Below are 19670 nucleotides of genomic sequence, written 5' to 3'. Positions count from 1 at the left end.
TTATTTCCTTAAAAGTAATGGTAAGGTTTTATAAGTCAATATAATGTCTGTGAATATTTTGTTTATTTGCTTAAAATGTTTAAAGACAAATTCTAGACACTTTATGCATTTCAAATTTATTTTCACTTAAGCATGTCTTATTTAACTACACTGCCATTATCATACCTAATAAAAGCCAATTCTGTGGCTAGAGGGATAATACGATGGGTAGGGCATTGCCTTGCATGGGGGAGACCCAGGTTCAATATCTGGTCCCTCATATCGGCATCAAAGTGACCCCTGAGTGCAAGGCCAGGAGTAAGTCTTGAGCACAACTGGATGTCACCCCCACTCCCACCCCCCCCCCTCACCCCCAGTCCCAAAGCCAGTTCTTTGACATCACTTAATATTTGGTTTATAATCTAATTTCCCCAGCTGCCTTATATGGTTCTTTGCAGTTTTGTTTAAGTCAGGATCCATACAGCTTACAGTATATTTGGCTACATGTTTATTTTAATTATGCTAATTTAATTAATTATTTTTTTCATCTTTTCACTCTCATACCATTACCCTATTATGAAAACAGTTATTTAATGTAGAATGTCCGGTATCTTGTAGTTATTTATTTGCTTCCTAATAATTATCTTATTCCTTTTAAATGGAACTTAGAGCTAGACTGGAATTTATTTCTAGATTTTTTTTTAACAGGCAGATTGATAATTAGCTTCACATGAACAGTCTTCCTTCATTATAAAAGTCCTATCAGGGGCCGGAGCTATACTATAGCTTAGCAGGTAGGACATTTGCCTTGCATGTAGCTGATCCGGGTTCAATAATAAGAATCCCATATGGTCTCCTAAACCTGCCAGGAGTAATCCTGAGTACCACTGGGTTTGGCCCAAAAACCAAAAAAAAAAAAAAAAAAAAAAAAAAAAATTAATCTTTTTTTGGGTGGGTGTGAGGGAGTTGTTGGACCACATCCGTATGGTGCTCTTCATTCCTGGCTTTCTGGTCATGAATGACCCCTGGCAGTGCTCCTGGAACCATAAGTGGTTCTGGGTTTTGAACTAGTATTGAGAACTAGGCAGGGCAAGCACTCTTACCTCCTGTATTATATCTCTAGTTCTTATCAATCTTATTTAAGTGGTTTTAGTTATTGTTTGTTTTGAATTTTGAACTACATCTGGCAGTGTCAGGGCTTACTCCTTGTTCTTTGTTAAGGGCTTATTCTCATCAGGGGCGTGAATTATTTTAAGGATTGCAAGATGTTGAATTTTTAGTGTGGTTTTGGGTAAACCCAGCAGTGCTCAGGGTTTTCTCCTGACTATGCTCAGAGTTCACGTTTGGCTGGTTTAGGGAACTATGTAGAGTGCCAGGGACTGAACCCAGTTAGGTTGCATACGAGGCAAATGACTGCTCACTGTACTATCGCTCTGGCTCCTCAAAATGTTGATTTTAGGGGCCGGGCGGTGGCGCTAAAGGTAAGGTGCCTGCCTTGCCTGCGCTAGCCTTGGACGGACTGCGGTTCGATCCCCCGGTGTCCCATATGGTCCCCCAAGCCAGGAGCAACTTCTGAGCACATAGCCAGGAGTAACCCCTGAGCGTTACTGGGTGTGGCCCAAAAACCAAAAAAAAAAAAAAATGTTGATTTTATAAATCTGTCGTTTTTAAAAAATACAAGTAAATAAATAAAATCACCATGAGATATATATCTACAAAATTGTTGATGATTTAGTTTCAGCCATACAATGTACAATACCCTTTCAGTGCACGTTTCTTGCCACCAGTGTCCCCAGTTTCCCTCCTCCTGCCTTTCTGTAAATTTGTTATTTCTTTTGTGTGTAGTAACTGGAATCCTTCTATAATTAAGAACTTTATTTCAATTAGAATTAGCAACTAGAATTACTCTGGAGAATAGTTTGTACAGGAAAAACAATGTTTTTTGCTTTAGCTATCAGTTTTAAGAAGGTATTTTTGACTAAAATATTTTTTACTATTACTATTTCCTGATTTTATTGGTAAGTTTAATCTAAGTAAGTTTTATTGAAAGATTCTTTTTTTTTTTTTGGTTTTTGGGCCACACCCGGCTGTGCTCAGGGCTTACTCCTGGCTGTCTGCTCAGAAATAGCTCCTGGCAGGCACTGGGGGACCTTATGGGACACCGGGATTCAAACCAACCACCTTAGGTCCTGGATCGGCTGCTTGCAAGGCAAACACCGCTGTGCTATCTCTCCGGGCCCTATTGAAAGATTCTTTTTTTTTTTTTTTTTTTTTTTGGTTTTTGGGCCACACCCGTTTGATGCTCAGGGGTTATTCCTGGCTATGTGCTCAGAAATCGCCCCTGGCTTGGGGGGACCATATGGGACGCCGGGGGATCGAACCGCGGTCCGTTCCTTGGCTAGCGCTTGTAAGGCAGACACCTTACCTCTAGCGCCACCTTCCCGGCCCTATTGAAAGATTCTTAATTGGCCTTATGAAAATCTATAATTTGTCTAAATAATTAGAGGCATAATTATCTCCTAAATTATTTTAATACCATAGAACATTATGCCTAAATTAAATAACTATGGTATTAAAAAATGCTTGAGGTATTGCTCTAAAGTTTGAAGTAGGTAATAAATTGAATGAATCGGGCAGTGGACAGATTTCGCTGTTTATATTTTGTTTGTTTTGGGGCTACAACCAGCATTGCTTGGGACTTACTCCTAGCTCTTGTGCTTAGGATCACTCCTGGAGGTTCTCAGGGTTACTTGGCATATAACTCAGGATATCTTCATGCAAGGCACACACCTTACCCTCTATACTGTTGAGAGGAGAAGGTAAAGTTACAGTGGAAGGACAATCACCCATAAACAGAGTTCTCAAAAGAAACCCCCTTGCGGATGCCTAAATATTGAACTTACAGTCAAAGAACATTAAGAAAAATAAGGCAGAACTCATGTACAATTACTTTGTCAACAAGCCCCCCGATTGTAGTACATTATAGCACTTCTTAGCAGTACACAAAGCAGTCTAAGGCCATGAGATTTATATGTCTCCTTAAACATTGAAGGCATAGTATATTTTTTATATTTTCATGCACATTAGTTTAAGTTAACATCAAAAGTTTAAGGATTTTTTAAGGGTTAGAGTCAAAAGAACACAGTAAAAATGGTGTTAGAGTGGCAAATATTGTTTGCATAGGCTCACCAAAATATGGGGGACATGGAAAGGAAAAGCCTTGGTCTAAATACAAGGAGACCCTACCCTTGAAGTTTCCTGGCATAAGACCAGTTCTAGGCTCCAGGTAAACTAATTTATTCAATTTAAGTCATTATCTGTAGTGCCAATACAGTTTTATTTTTCACGCAGTCTCTATTGTTGGCATCAGGTTTCTGTATTAAAGATCCTGGTATCTGCACATCCTACATTGAAGTCAGGCTGGTGTGGAGTATCCTCTACTTTCACCTCACAATTAAGGGGCAATACAGAAAGCCCTGTCCCGTAAGCAGGTCATTGTTGTTAAGTCTTCTCAGTGTTAAGGGAAGTCTCTTTTGAGTAGGTTGATGTCAGAGCAGCTGTAGGGTCTTCCCTGGTAGAGGATTGCCTCCAGGTGATGTTATAGACAACCTTGGATGTTTCGTAGATGTCTTCCCTAGATCAGGGGTGGATGGAGAATGCCCATTCTTCTGAGGCCTGTGCCACGTCTTTATGTCAATGTTCAGGGTGTAAGGTTCCATTGCACTACAAGATTTGTGTGTTCCCATCTCTATTAGATAAGAACTTATTTGTATGTATAGTATTTTCCCATTTTAATGTGCCTATGCAAACAAGAAATAAAGCCACGTGGCATATCAGTATATGGGGGCGTAAGAACACGTCCGACAATACCCATGACTTGGTTCAAACTTAAGCATTAAATTGAGGGACTCTTTCACCAAATTCCCTATTGAACAGTTCACAAAGAGAAGAAAAGATAAAAAGGGGGGGGGGAATCATCACTGTATAAGAAAATATTCTGCAAGAGTTATAGCCGTAAAAATGCTGAAGACATACGTGTCCTTTTTATACCTTTTGGAATAGTTGGGGGGGGGGGTTTAAGTCCTGGGCACTACTTGGTCTGTGACTTAGAACTCTACAGTACTTAAGTTAAAAAGGGTAAATGTGGAGTAATGTTGATAGGGGATGAGAGAGTTAAAGAGAAAAATGATTTTTGTAGGTGTGTGCAAAATGTACAAAATGGACATTCTGCATACATAAAAACACAATTCAGTGATAGTGAGTACTATTAATGGATACTGGGCTAGTGCCCCCGCACGGTTTTGAAAATATAGACTGGTAAGAGATTATCAGTGACTGCTTCAAGAAGCTGGGGGCGGGAAGTTCAGGGCCCCCACCCAGCCCCTCCCTAAGGAGCCGAGTGGGTAATGGGGGAAAGCCTAGGGTACCTTCAAGCTCCGCCAAAGGACCCATCTCGCTGGCTTACCCAGGCTTGTAATAATATTGTATTTTGTAAACTGAGTTGTGTGGGATTTTTTTTCTCCTCTTTTTATTTATTTATTTATTTATTTGGTTTTTGGGTCACACCCGGCCGCGCTCAGGGGTTACTCCTGGCTCTATGCTCAGAAATCACTCCTGGCAGGCTCAGGGATCCATATGGGGTGCCAGGATTCGAACCAATGACCTTCTGCATGAAAGGCAAATGCCTTACCTCCATGCTATCTCTCTGGCCCCCCTTCCTCCTCTTTTTTTTTCCTTCCTCCTTTTAATTAGTACTAGCCTAGAATATTTCATCAAAATGTTTGTGCCATGTGAATTATACTTGCTAAAGAAATAAATCATGCGTTGATAAACTATAGATTTTGTTAGTATAATAGAGTATTTCATGGTAATGATAAAGAACATTTGTCATATTGTCATATTGCCAGAGCAATAGCACAGTGGGTATGGATAGCACAGTGCCTTGCATGCGGCTGACCTGGGTTCAATCTCCAGCATTCCATATACCTCCTCCCCCAAGAACTACTAGGAGTGACCCCTGAGCAACAACCAGATGTGGCCCCAAACCCAACAAGGAAAAAAAAAAAGATAAATAATTAAACATTTGCGTTTTGAAAATAAAAGCATGATTTATTTTACATAGGGTAAAACTTAAATTGTCCTTTTCAATAGATGTTTATTATATAATTATAAATGGTAGTTATCCTTTTAGGAATATCTGTTTGCTTTATGCTTATAATTAGAGGAACTCTAAATCATAGAACAACCTCTTACAAGTTGAAAACATATCCAAGGTGTCATTCTTTTTTTGTTTGTTTGTTTGTTTTTTGTTTTGGGGCCACACCCAGCAGTGCTCAGGGGTTACTCCTGGCTGTCTGCTCAGAAATAGCTCCTGGCAGGCACCGGGGACCATATGGGACACAGGGATTCGAACCAACCACCTTTGGTCCTGGATCAGCTGCTTGCAAGGCAAATGCGGCTGTGCTATCTCTCCGCCCCCCCCCCCCTTTTTTTTTTTTTTTTTTTGGTTTTTGGGTCACACCTCGCCTTGCTCAGGGGTTACTCCTGGCTCTACGCTCAGAAATTGCTCCTGGCAGGCTCAGGGGACCATATGGGATGCCGGAATTTGAACAACTGACCTTCTTCATGAAAGGCAAATGCCTTCATGCTATCTCTCCAGCCCTCGAGGTGTCATTCTTTTTTTTTTTTTTTTTTTTTTTTTTTGGTTTTTGGGCCACACCCTGCGGTGCTCAGGGCTTACTCCTGGCTGTCTGCTCAGAAATAGCTCCTGGCAGGCACGGGGGATCATATGGGACACCAGGATTCGAACCAACCACCTTTGTTCCTGGATTGGCTGCTTACACCGCTGTGCTATCTCTCCGGGCCCACCAAGGTGTCATTCTTTTTTTTTTTTTTTTTTTGGTTTTTTTGGGCCACACCCAGCAGTGCTCAGGGGTTACTCCTGGCTGTCTGCTCAGAAATAGCTCCTGGCAGGCACGGGGGACCATATGGGACACCGGGATTCGAACCAACCACCTTTGGTCCTGGATCGGCTGCTTGCAAGGCAAACACCGCTGTGCTATCTCTCCGGGCCCAAGGTGTCATTCTTAAAGAAAAATAATACATTTAGAAAATGAATCATACTATTCTTATGTTCAGACACTGTTAATTAGATGTTGTATTTGTTTGTTTTGATTTTGGCCATGCCCACTAGAGTTTAGGATCACTCCTAGAAGGGCTTGGGGGACCATATGAGGTACCAGAGATCAACCTCATTTGACCATGTGCAAGGCAAGCACCCTACCTGCTGTATTATTGCTCCAGCCCCTGGATGCTGTATTTTGTAGTACACTAGAATGTGGTATTGGGGTGAAGATTATTCTTGCATATGAGAAATGTTTGGTTAATGAGAGTCTATTCTAGAGCAGTGGTCTTGAGCCACCAGTCTTCAGATTGCTGCTAGTCAGTAGGTACAGAAAGGTTGAAAACCACTGATCTTCAGTGGTTAGAACTGCTGGTCTCTGGATTCATATGCAAACAGGTGTCAGTCATCAGGTTTAAAAAAGATATAACTTACTCTTAGATACTAGGATAATTAATGAAGTTTTTTTTAAATAATTTTTATTTTGACCACAGTAGATTACAGATCTTTCACAGTAATGTTTTAGGTACATAGTTACATTGAATCAGGGGTATTCCCACCACCAATGTTGTCCTCCCTCCACCCCTGTTCCTAGAATGCATTCCAGATCCCCCTCCTTTGCCCCCCGGGGTGCTAGTATAAGTGGTCCCCTCTGTGTCTAGCTTGTTGTAGATTGGGTATCAATTCTGTTGTCATTGGCTTTGGTTTTGGTGTTTAAGTCTGATCATTTTTTATTTCTACTCGATGTTCATATGACTGTTTGATCTTGATATCATCCATTATTTCCCCCTTAATTTATGAGGCAGAACAAGATGATTCAAGTTATGTGGTTCTGTTTAAAGGGGGAAAAAAGGCAAAAATTAAACAAGCAAAAAATGGGTGAAGGCCTTCTAGAGGCCATAAATATCAATTTAAGAGAAGAAAGAGAAAAAAGGAAGAAAAACATAAAAATTTCAGAAAACAAACAAAAATACCTGAAAAGCACCACAGCAATAAAGACAACATCCAAACAATAACCATGATCCCAAAATAAAAACAAAAGCAAAAAATTGAAAAAACAAACAATAACAAAAAATTGTGCTTTTTTTTTTTTTTTTTTGCATAGGCACAGTAAATATTGGGGAGATTAGAAAGGGAATTAATTCCCTTGGCCTAAGTTAATGAATATTTAAAACTTATTTAATTTCAGGCCCGGAGAGATAGGCGTTTGCCTTGCAAGCAGCCGATCCAGGACCAAAGGTGGTTGGTTCGAATCCCAGTGTCCCATATGGTCCCCCATGCCTGCCAGGAGCTATTTCTGAGCAGATAGCCAGGAGTAAGCCCTGAGCACCACCACAGGGTGTGGCCCAAAAACAAAAAAAAAAAAAACAAAACAAAAAACCAAATAATTAATGCTTATGATTGAGGATTGAAAAGTAGAAGGTGGTGATATAACTATTTAAGTCCCACATTCTGAATTTCTTTTGTTATTTACTTTTAGTTTTGGGGTCATAACAAGTGATGTTCAGAGATCACTCCTGACTCTGCTTTCAGTTCTCAGGGTTCTAAATGAGATGCCGGGTTTAAACTCAGGTCAGATGCATGCAAGGCAAGTTCCTTACCTGCTGTACTATCTTTCCAGCTCCCTTTTGTTATTTAGAGACATAGCCCATAGTAATCATTGCTACTTGCTTAACCTTGTAAATCAAGTTTGCCCATGCCAAATGTAATTCAGCTTTATAGCCAAACCCAAAAACCCCACAAAAGTGAAAAAAAAAAAAAAAGTGCTATGTCTATCCAAACATCTGTATGAGAGTTTATGTGTATGTAGATTTTAAACTTAAAATTTAAATCCCAAGAAAATTCCCGTGCCATTGTATTTTGTGTTAGTCTTTTGGGGGGAGGGGTGGCCACACCCGGTGATGCTCAGGGGTTACTCCTGGCTATGCACTCAGAAATAGCTCCTGGCTTGGGACCCATTTGGAAACCTGGGGGATTGAACTGAACTGCAGTTTGTCCTGGGTCAGCCATGTGCAAGGCAAATGCCCTACTGCTGCACCATCACTGCATCCCCTATTTTGTGTTAGTCTTTAAAATTTTAGTATAAATTATTTTTTCTTGTTTACTTAATATTTAAGAGGCAAAAAAGTGTCAATAGTGGGTTATTATATTTATTGTTTTGAGGCCAAACCCAGTGATACTCAGGAGTTACTCCTGGCTCTGCATTCATGAATCTCCTGGCAGGCTCACAGGATCACATGGAATGCTGATGATTGAACCTGGGTTAGCCACATGCAAAGCAAGCATTTTCTTGGTTGCATAATATTTCTGGTCTCTTTGGTGATTGTGTGACTTCCAGCCCATAGGAAATAATACAATAGGGATATTAGTTTGGAAAATTTTTATCTCAATTCCCAATTTAAGATTTGTAGTTATAAGAAAGATCTAAAAAGTAATTGAATGCTAATTTTCAGTTACTTAGTATATAGTTTGTTGGTAAGTAATGATAAATCCAAGTGCTTTTCCAATTAGTGCCTTGGCAGGCTTATGTTACCATTTGGGGTGCTAGGGATTGAATCTAGATTAGCTGTGTGCAAGGCAAGCATACCTGATGTACTTTTTCACCATTCTCCAGATCTCTATGTTTGATCTATCTTAGTAACTCTTTCCAGCTCTTTGTATTTTAACTCATAATTTGGGAGCTTCCCTGCCTTACTCTTCCTTCCTTTCTATTTCTCCAAATAGTCTTTTACCCTCCTGTCCCCAAAAATATTTTTACATATGAATTGCTACTTACTATTTTCTGTTAGAACTCTCCATCAGGGGCCTGAGCAGTGGCACAAGTGGTAGGGCGTTTGCCTTGGATGCTCTAACCTAGGACAGACTGTGGTTCGATCCCCTGGCATCCCATATGATCCCCACGCCAGGAGCGATTTCTGAGTGCATAGCCAGAAGTAACCCCTGAACGTCAGTCACTAGGTGCGGTCCAAAAAGAAAAAAGAAAAAAAGAGAACTCTCCATCTTTACTTGTCAACAAATATTTACCTTTTATATTCAGGTGTTGTCTATAAACAATACTAAGTACAGCAAAAGCTGTACTAATTTGCCAAAAGCAGTATTCAGTTGGAGAACAAAGATCGAATCTGATTGTCTCTCTTTAATTTCTTCTTTTTTGTTCTTTTTGGGCCTCACCTGGCAGTGCACAGGGGTTACTCCATGCTCTGTGCTCATAAATCACTCCTCGGGAACCATATGGGATGCTGGGAATTGAACCTGGGTTTGTCCCAGGTCGGCTACTTGCAAGGCAAATACCCTACCACTGTGCTATCTCCAGACTTCTCTTTAATTTCTCTTTAGTCTAGTGGAGTTATTTTTGTTTGTTTGTTTTTGGCTTTTGGGTCACTTCTTTTGGGTCCTGGCTTTTGGGCCAGGAATAAGCTCAGGGCTTATTCCTGGCTCTGCTCAGCATCATTTCCTTTGGGCTTGGAAAACTATACAGGGTGCCAGGGACCTAACTGGGATTGGCCTCATGCAAGGCAAGCTACTTACCCTTTGTAAGTTGTAACTCTGTGTCATCCTTCCCTCCCTCCCTCCCTCCCTCCCTCCCTCCCTCCCTCCCTCCCTCCCTCCCTCCCTCCCTCCCTCCCTCCCTTTCTTCCTTCCTTCCTTCCTTCCTTCCTTCCTTCCTTCCTTCCTTCCTTCCTTCCTTCCTTCCTTCCTTCCTTCCTTCCTTCCTTCCTTCCTTCCTTCCACTTAGTACTTGCATGGCTTTCTTAAGTGAAAAAGTCAAGAAAATTTCTTAATGATGGAGTATTCTTGTATCTCCTTATTTTTTACTGTTTTTATTTGCCTTTCCTTTAAATTATTAAAAATCCTTGTCCTCTTTTTATTTTAAATTTATATCATGTTATAGAAAACATTTTTAATTGCCAAGATAAGTATTCACATTTTGTGTATTTTAATCTAATAATTCTTTTTTTATTATTTTGTGTTTATTTTTAATTTGGTTTTTTTTCCAGCAAAACAAGCCATCAATCAGGGGAGATCGCCAGTTATAATAGACAACACTAATACACAAGCTTGGGAAATGAAACCGTATGTGGAAATGGTAAATATATGAGATGTTATGTTTTATTTTTCGCAATTTTTTTTTTTTTTTTTTGGTATTCTGAAATTTAGGTTGCTATTTATCTTTAAAACATTTGTCTTGGGACCAGAGATATAGCATGGAAGTAAGACGTTTGCCTTTCATGCAGAAAGTCATTGGTTCGAATCCCGGCATCCCATATGGTCCCCCAAGCCTGCCAAGAGCTATCTGAGCATGGAGCCAGGAGTAACCCCTGAGCACTGCCGGGTGTGACCCAAAAACCAAAAAAAAAAAAAAACCATTTGTCTTTGTTTTCTACAAGGGTATGTGCAGTTGTTTACTTTTTTAAAAATTGGGAATAAGGGGCCTGAGAGATAGCATGGAGGAAGGGCGTTTGCCTTGCATGTAGAAGGGCGGTGGTTCAAACCCCGTCATCCCATATGGTCCCCTGAGCCTGCTGGGAGTGATATTTGAGCGTAGAGCCTCGAGTAATCCATTAGCACGGCCGGGTGTGACCCAAAAACAAAAACAAAAAAAAAAAAGAAAGAAAAATATTGGGAAAATATTAAGGAATATGCTCATTTTACTCTTTTTACCAGAATTTAAGAATAATAATCGGAATTTGTCCATATAAGTGATCTCATGGTTTGATTTGGTTTGGTTTTTAAATATCACCTTTTGTTTGTTTGTTTGTTTTTTTGTTTTTTTATTGTTTTTGGGTCACACTCGGCAGCACTCAGGGGTTACTCTTGGCTCCATGCTCAGAAATAGCTCCTGGCAGGTGCTGGGGACCATATGGGATGCCAGGATTCAAATTAATAACTTTCTGCATGCAAGGCAAATGCCCTACCTCCATGCTATCTCTCTGGCCCAAATATCATCATTCTTGTAAGCACAGATGTTATGTTTTACTATAAAAGTAAAATTTTTCAGGCTGGAGATATAGTAAGTGGCTAGTGTCCTTGACTTGCAGCTGACTGAACCAGATTTAATCCCCAGCATCTCAGCATCTCATAGTCTGTAGATTTAGGAGTGATTCCTGAGTGCAGAGCCAGGAGAAACTCTTGAGCAAGAGTATGGCCAAAAAAAAACCAAAACAAAACAACAAAAAAAAAAACTTCAAACAAACAAAAATAGTAAAGATTTTCTTGGTTGAACAAATTTAGAAGTATTTCTAAATGAAACTTACTTATCTACCTTTTTACTTTAAGAAGCATTCTCTTGGGCCCGGAGAGATAGCACAGCGGTGTTTGCCTTACAAGCAGCCGATCCAGGACCTAAGGTGGTTGGTTTGAATCCCGGTGTCCCATATGGTCCCCCGTGCCTGTCAGGAGCTATTTCTGAGCAGACAGCCAGGAGTAAGCCCTGAGCACAGCCGGTGTGGCCCAAAAACCAAAAAAAAAAACATTATCTTTTTTTTTTTCCCCCTCTTTCTCTTTGTATAGGCCATAGGAAAAGGATACAGAGTCGAGTTTCATGAACCTGAAACTTGGTGGAAATTTGATCCTGAGGAGTTAGAAAAGTAAGAAACTTATATTTTAAAAACTGAGTCGTAATATTTTCCTGTTTTCTTCTTTATACAATTTATTTACTAGTTTTTCTTATAAATAATATCTCTGATATTTCTGAATCAGGGACAACTCTATAAAGAGGGGTTATAGAAGAATAAAGTCAGTAGGGCACATACCTTGTACATGGCTATGTTGTTTTTGATCCCAAGCACCCCCTATGATTCCTTGAATACTGCCCAGAGTAATACCTGTGCACAGCTGATATGGCCCCCCCAAAATAAAATAAAATAAAAACATACACTCAGCCCTTTGAATAATCTCTCAGGCCCAAAATATGTTATTTCACACACACACACACACACACACACACACACACACACACACACACACACACACACACACAATTTTTATTTCACCCTAGTGGCTCACCAGAGCACTAGCAGGCCTGAGAAGTAGTGCTTTACACAAGTATCAAGTATCATGAGAGTGACTCCAGAGAACTGCTTCAGAGAACCTCCAACTTTCCCCCAAAAGCAATAAGAAATATTGAAAAACAATCTAAAAAGTATATATTGTTGATTTTTATAAATCTCAGAATTATACCCAGATCTATAATTCTCAATACTGTCTCACAAACCTTTTACTCAAAACAGCAGATTTTATTTTATTTATTTTTATGACTTTTTTGAAGCAAGATAGATTTTATTGAATGAAACTTTCTTAGAAATATGTGAGAGGGGGGCCGAAGAGATAACTTGGAGATAAGGCGTTTGCCTTTCATGCAGAAAGTCATTGGTTTGAATCTCGGCATCCCATATGGTCCCCGGAGCCTTCCAGGAGCGATTTCTGAGCGTGGAGCCAGGAGTAACTGGAGAGATAGTACAGTGAGTAGGTTACCTGTTTGCACAAAGCTGACCTGGGTTCAATATCCAACAATCCATATAATACCCTGAACACAACCAAAATTAATTTCTGAATGCAGAGCCAGGAGTAATTACCCCTCAGCATTGCCAGGTGTGGCCCAAAACCCAAATTAAAGGATGTGAGAGGAGAGAAAGGAGGGAAATATGTGTTCAAGAGTGAACACAGATATATAGAGTAGAAATAAGCAAGCAAAGAGACAGACATATATATTTTAATGGAGAACACGGGGTTGGAAAGTCTAAAAGGGAGGTTTTTTTTTACCACACTTATAGATGTTCAGGAGTTACTTCTGGCTCTGTGCTCAGAAATCACTCCTGTTAGGCTCAGAGGGACCATATGGGATACCAGAAATCCAATCCAGGTTAGCTGCATGTAGGACAAAAGCCCAACCTGCTGTACTATTGCTCTACCCTGTCACATAACATTTTTCTGTGATTCATGTCTTATGTATATCACATCTCACACACATGTATCTCCTCTATTACTAGGCCACATTTGGTGACACTTAGGCTTTATTCATTTCATTCACTCGTTTTGTTTTGGGGTCACACCCAAACAGTACTCAGGATTTATTCTTGGCTCTGCTTTCAAGGATCGTTCCTGGCAGGCCTCGGGCACATACAGAATGCCGAGGATCTCACCTGGTTGGGCCACATGGAAAGCAAGCACCTTTCTCACTGTACTATCACTCCGACCCCTGCTCAGAACATTCTTAATAATGCTCAAGAAACTGGTGTGAGGAATTAAACCTGGGACTCCTGTAGCAAAGTATGCTCTGTAGGCCTTAGAGCCCTCTCCCTGGCCCCTATAATTCATGATATCTTTAATCCTTTAAAATATGAATAATTTGGAGAGGAAAAATAACTTATGTATAAAATATAGGGAAATGAGATATATGTTCTAAAATTTATTTGCAGAATATAATTTAGAATCTATACTCTGCCCCAAACAGTTTAATTTCTTGTCCAGCATTTACTGGTTGGTGGTATTAACTTTTAGTGGACACTAGAACAGTGTATGTGGGGGAAGGGGAATGGATAGAATAGTAGTCTTAGGTGCAGTTGGGTGACATCTTCTGCTTTATGAATGTAATTTCCAAGGGAGTGTGGATTTTGTTTTTTTGAGAAGAATGTTGTAGGTCAAATATGTTTGGGCATCTGTGAATTAAATTAGCCTATGAGTTCTTAAAAAAAGAAATAAAATGCTTTTCTTTTTTTGGTAGGAGGAATAAACATGGTGTGTCTCGAGAGAAGATTGCTCAGATGTTGAATCATTATGAATATGAAATGTCCATCTCCATTGTAATGAATTCAGTGGAGCCACCACACAAAAGCACACAAAGACCTTCTCCTTCACAGGAGAGACAGAGGTGGGATGGCTCTCTAGATTCACAAAATCAAGTCTATGCTACAAAGATTTATTAAATTGTGTATCTTCAGGTAACATATTTGATGCTTGCCCTGGATAACAGTAGTGAGCCTGTGTTAAAAATTAGTTTCGGGGCCGGGCGGTGGCGCTGGAGGTAAGGTGCCTGCCTTACCTGCGCTAGCCTAGGAGACGGACCGCGGTTCGATCCCCCGGCGTCCCATATGGTCCCCCAAGCCAGGAGCGACTTCTGAGCGCATAGCCAGGAGTAACCCCTGAGCGTCACCGGGTGTGGCCCAAAAACCAAAACAAAAAAAAACAAAAAAAAACAAAAAAAAAAAAAAAAAATTAGTTTCAAGTAAAGAAAAAGAAAGAGACTAAGGTTGCCTCACAAAGGATAGTCCCAGAAGCTATTTAAATTCTAAACTGTAAATAAACATTATATAAAAATGTATTTTAAATGATTTTTATAATATTTTGTTGTAATACCTTTGTTATTATGAAAACATCTGAATAGAATGAGTAGGAACTAGGTTGTTTTTCTACAATGGAATCTTAAGCTAATTTTATCTATTTTGTAGATGATGTTGAAAGTTTTATAGTTCATACTAAATTCTCACTTTTCATTAAACCTGAGTATTTTTCTTGGACTTTCTTAAATATACAAGGCATACTCGTTTATTGAAGGTACCTTAGTTGATTCTCCAGTTCATTGTTTAACTAAATTTTTGTCCGTGTAGGGGTGGGGTGATAGTACAACTGATAGGGCATTTGCTTCATGAGGCCACCCTAGATGGTGCCCAAGCCTGCCAGTAATGATTTCTGATTTCAGAGCTAGGAGTAACCCCTAGAGCATTGCCACCAGGTGTGGCCCAGAAAAAAAAGAAAAACAAAATCATGTTTATGCAAATTAATCTATAATGAAAATATTTCTAAGGTATAATTAGCAATGTTTAGTGAAGCAAAATTCACTATTGGATGTCATAATAGTTCTATAAATCGTGGAATTTTTTTCTATAATATATATATGTTTTTTTCATCATCATCTATACCAGGGGTCCTCAAACTTTTAAACTGGGCCAGTTCACTGTCCCTCAGACCATTGGAGGTTCTGACTATATTAAAAACAAAACTTATGAACGAATTATTATGCACACTGCATATATCTTATTTTGCAATGAAGAAACAAAACATACAAATACAATATGTGGCCCGCGGGCCATAGTTTGAGGACCACTGATCTATACAAATTCGTCACTTGATCAAGCCACCTCTTCATACTTTTGAATTTTGGAATTGAGAAGAAAATTACTATATTATTAAGAAGGCTGTGTAGGCTATTCTGATACTGTTTTACTTTTTTCTTTATTTCTTTGTTTGTTTGTTTTGTTTTGGAGCCACACCCAGTGAAGCTCAGGGGTTACTCCTTGCTATGTGCTCAGAAATCGCTCCTGGCTTGGGAGACCATATGGGACACTGGGAATTGAATCCAGATCCTTCCTGGGTCAGCCGTGTGCAACGCAAATGCCCTATCGCTGTGCTATTTCTCCGGCCCCCACTTTTTTCTTTAATACAGCTTACATATAAAAATATTTTGGACAGATGTTTTAGCATGTGTCCTTTAGGGTATTTTATTTCTATTTCTGGTTTTAATTTCTTTAGAGCCAACTATATATCTCTGTATTTAGATATCTTTGTTAGATTGTTCTTCTGAATGTGATCTTAAAACTGAGATGGAAATTATTTCAGACATATTATACTTTATCCTTATTTTCATTTTTGTTTTGTTTTGCTTTTGTTTTGGGGCCATAACACTGCAGTGCTCAGAACTTAATATAGGTAGCTTGGGGAACCAAATGTGGTACCAGGGATCGAATCCAGGTCATCTGGGTGTAAGGCAAATGCTTAGACCGTTTTATTTTGCCTCTTGGGTTGGGGCAGGGGCAGGGTGGATTAATTGCTTGCTGTATAAAAAGTCGTGGTTTTATATGTTGCTTAATAATATTTCATAACCATTAAACTATTCTAAAATAGCCCATCCTAAATCCCTATATTTTTTATGTTGTTGTAAAATCTGCTCTTTGTTAAATGATATTAAGTGGCAAGGCTCAAAACTAAATGGAGTACTCTCAACAAACCTTGATTACTTTGTATTTAGTGAGATAATAAAATTGATTTATATTATTCAAAGCTGTTTATACTTGAATGAGTATTACATTACTTTATTATTGTTAAACATATATTCACATCTTTATATTTATTCCTCTAACACTAAATATAATGTAGGAGAAATTTGCTAATTCATGTGTGGTGTAAACATATATATAGATAGACACACATATCACCTTCATCCACTATTTGCATATCTTTTGTTTCAGAGTAAATACAAGGACTTGGGCATAGGTAACCTAATTATTTATAATATAAGTGAACACTTTCTTTTTTGGTTTTTGGGCCACACCCAATGACACTCAGGGGTTATTCCTGGCTATGTGCTCAGAAATTGCTCCTGGCTTGAGGGACCATATGGGACACCGGGGGATTGAGCCACAGGGTCTGTCCTAGGATAGCCGCATGCAAGGCAAACACCCTACCGCTTGCACCACCGCTCTGGCCCCTATAAGTGAACACTTTTGGATTAGTTGTTTTGTTTGTTTGGAGCCACATTCATCAGTGCTCGAGGTTTATTTCTGCCTCTGCACTCAGGAATCAATTCTAGCTAGTAGTGGTTAAACTCAGGTTGACTATGTGCCATACAAGCAAGTACCTTGCTATTATCTGTCTCCAGCCCCTAAATTAACACATTTTAAAAACAGTAGAGGATTTTATTGTTAGTCAGGTTGAGCAGGTGCTAGGTGAATTATGTATTTCATGTCCTCTTTTTTTTTTAAGTGGTAGTGGTAAATTAAAAATTTGTACAAATAGTTTTTTAGGGAAGTGGGGTGGGCACACCTGGCAATGCTCAGAGCTTATTCCTGACTGTTCAGAAATCACTCCTGGAAGGACTCAAGGGACCTTATGGGATGCTGGGGATCGAATCTAGGTCAGTCACATACAAAGCAAATGCCATATCTGTTGTGCTATCACTGTGGGCCCTGAGAAATTAACAGCTTTAAGGACAAAATTAAATTGATAGTTCCCCTGGCGTTTATTTTTTTAAGGAAAAAATTTAAAACTTTATATTTAAAATAGTAACAGAATAGAGGCATGAATAGGCAATAAATGATACCAAAATCACTTGTGATTTTGTTTTTGGGCCTTACCTGGTGGTGCTCAGGGATCACTCTTAGCCCTGCCCTCAGGGATCACTTATGGTAGATTTTCAGGGAACCATATGAATGTTGAATGGAACTTGGGTTACTGCATGCAAAGCAAGTTCTCCTTGCCATACTTTATCTATACTATCTATATCTTACAGTCCCCAGCAATTGACTGGAGTTTTCTAACTTTATTTAAAGCTTTGAAAGAATTTATGATTTTGAAGAATATAAAACATTTGTTTTGAACATTCTCATTATTTTTCTTTTTTCTTGTTTTTAAAAGAAATGTTTGATTTTCTAAGTATTTTTTAAAGAAAATTAATGGTTTCTCTTTGGAAATGGTGAAGAAATGTGATGGTTAATGTTACTGCTTTGACTCAGATAAGCTTACTAGTCTTACTAAGAATCTAGTTTTTAGGGCTATGGGCATTTTTGTTTTGTTAACTTAGGCCAGAAACACAATAAAGCATTTGATTTTATTTCGGTACCCATTCAGAATCGTAGCAGAAGAAAGATTGCGCGTATGGGTTTTAGGCTTAGTTTTTTGGGTTATGATGTGTAGATTAAATTTCTATTAAAGTTTGATAAATTTATAGGGGAAGGAGAGCTATAAAGGCATCAATGGACGTTTTCTTTGGTGATGTGTTTCTTTCTCTTTGCCAATTAAATTAGATAGATACTCCCATCCTCCTCTTTTTTTCCTTTTGGTTTTGGGGCCACACCCATCAATGCTTAGGGGTTATTCATGGTTTCTGGCTCTACACGCAGGAGTTACTCCAGGCAGTGCTCAGAAGCCCAAATGGGATGCCAGAGTTGACCACCTGCAAGGCGAATACCTACCAGCTGTACTGTCGCATTGGTTCAATTCCATTTTTATTTTATTATAAAATTAAGGTCCTATTGAAATAGTTTGAGGCTGGGGATGTGGCTCAGTTATAGTACATGTTTTGCTTGTGTGAACCCCTTAGTTTGAATTCTAGCACAACAAAAAACTAAGACAGTTGTATATTATATTTTTCTCCTTAAAATATTCCTAGGGTTATAAGAAATATTGTTAAATTTGTTAAAATAGCTTCTGAACAAGATTCACTTTTTTGTGGTATGTAAATTTCAAAGCAAACCTTAAAAGGTGTGATTATATAGCCCATAACATGGCCAAACAGTTTAAAGCAACCTGACAAGTCCAGGGTTCTGAGTTCAAACTTGGTATTATCACATGCACTCAAATATTCAAGACATTCCCACATTTTGTGCACTATAAATTGTAAGAAAAGCTTAGAGGATGATTTAGTTGTTTAAAGCACTTCTCTAGCAAGTACGTGTTCCAGAGTTCAAACGCCAGTCCTGCCCTCGAGCACTGAAGCAGTCTTGCCACCTCTGCTGTTAAGGATGACCATTGAGAAAGGACTTGAAAGAAGACTCTGGTTTATGTTATATCTAAGGCAAATTTGAGATTGTGATTTAGTCCCCAATACTTTGCCTGCTCAGTCTGCCCCAGTTATATCATCCATACTGAAGGTTATTATTTCCTGAAACTAAACATGAGAACTTGGAATATCATTTATAACTCTTTAAACTACACTGAAGAGCATAATTTTGTTGTTTTCTTGGTTCTTATTTGTGGCTCTGCTCTCAGGAATCACTACTGTCTGGCCTTGGAAGACCTCTGTGTGGTGCCAAGGATTGAACTAAGGTCAGCCACATGCAAGTAAAGCACCCTGTCTACTATCACTCTGAACCTCATTTGATTTGTGTAATTATAAATTATTTATTAAGTTTATTGTAAACCTCATTATTTGTGTGTGAGATTTTGTGTATGATGTGATATATGTATGATACATATGCATGTTAGGTGTGTGACTGTTGGTGTGTTGATGTGTGGATATGAGGTGTCTGTAATAAAGCAATTTTTAAAATAAATTATAAGTAGATAACAATAAACTTAAATAAGTTCATGGGGGCTGGATTGATAGCACAGCGGTAGGGCATTTGCCATGCAACCTGCTGGCCTTGGATGGGCCCACGTTGGATTCCTGGCATACCATATGGTCCCCTGAGCCTTCCAGGAGCAATTTCTAAGCACATAACCAGGAGTAACCCCTGAGCATCACTGGGGGGACGGGGACGGGACCAAAACCAAAAATACAGAAAGAAATTCATTGGTACATGGGCAATGTGTTTCCTTGTAAGAAGTTTGGACAGATGAATATAAAGGGAAGATTGAGGACAAAGGAAGATTGAATTCATGGTTTAAGGAGACAGACCTTTAAAGAAAAAAAAAACCTTAGATATTCAGCTTCCATAAAGAAATACATTTCTATTGTTAAAGCATCTAATGTTTGGCATCTTATAGATTTAGCATGCTAATATATTTTTGATATTTGTGCTTACAATGATAGGCACAGTAAATACTTAGACTCTTAGCAAATACCTAGTAATGTAGA

General features: G+C 39.0%; 1 protein-coding gene across 1 annotated transcript in view; it reads left to right on the top strand.

Annotated features, from left to right (window-relative positions):
* N4BP2L2 (NEDD4 binding protein 2 like 2) overlaps nucleotides 1–19007 on the top strand; it is a 36277-nt gene extending 17270 nt beyond the window's left edge. The window contains exons 4-7 of the mRNA XM_049778784.1: nucleotides 10099–10187; nucleotides 11612–11688; nucleotides 13824–13970; nucleotides 18863–19007. Coding sequence (XP_049634741.1) covers nucleotides 10099–10187; nucleotides 11612–11688; nucleotides 13824–13970; nucleotides 18863–18938 — 389 coding nt within the window. The 3' untranslated portion in view covers nucleotides 18939–19007. The remainder of the gene's footprint in view (nucleotides 1–10098; nucleotides 10188–11611; nucleotides 11689–13823; nucleotides 13971–18862) is intronic.
* Nucleotides 19008–19670: the final 663 nt, after the last annotated feature.

This window comes from Suncus etruscus, chromosome 8, assembly GCF_024139225.1.
Source record: "Suncus etruscus isolate mSunEtr1 chromosome 8, mSunEtr1.pri.cur, whole genome shotgun sequence".
Classification (NCBI taxonomy): Eukaryota; Metazoa; Chordata; class Mammalia; order Eulipotyphla; family Soricidae; genus Suncus; species Suncus etruscus.
Note: the sequence above shows the minus strand (reverse complement) of the source record. Positions and strands in the feature narration are given on the sequence as shown.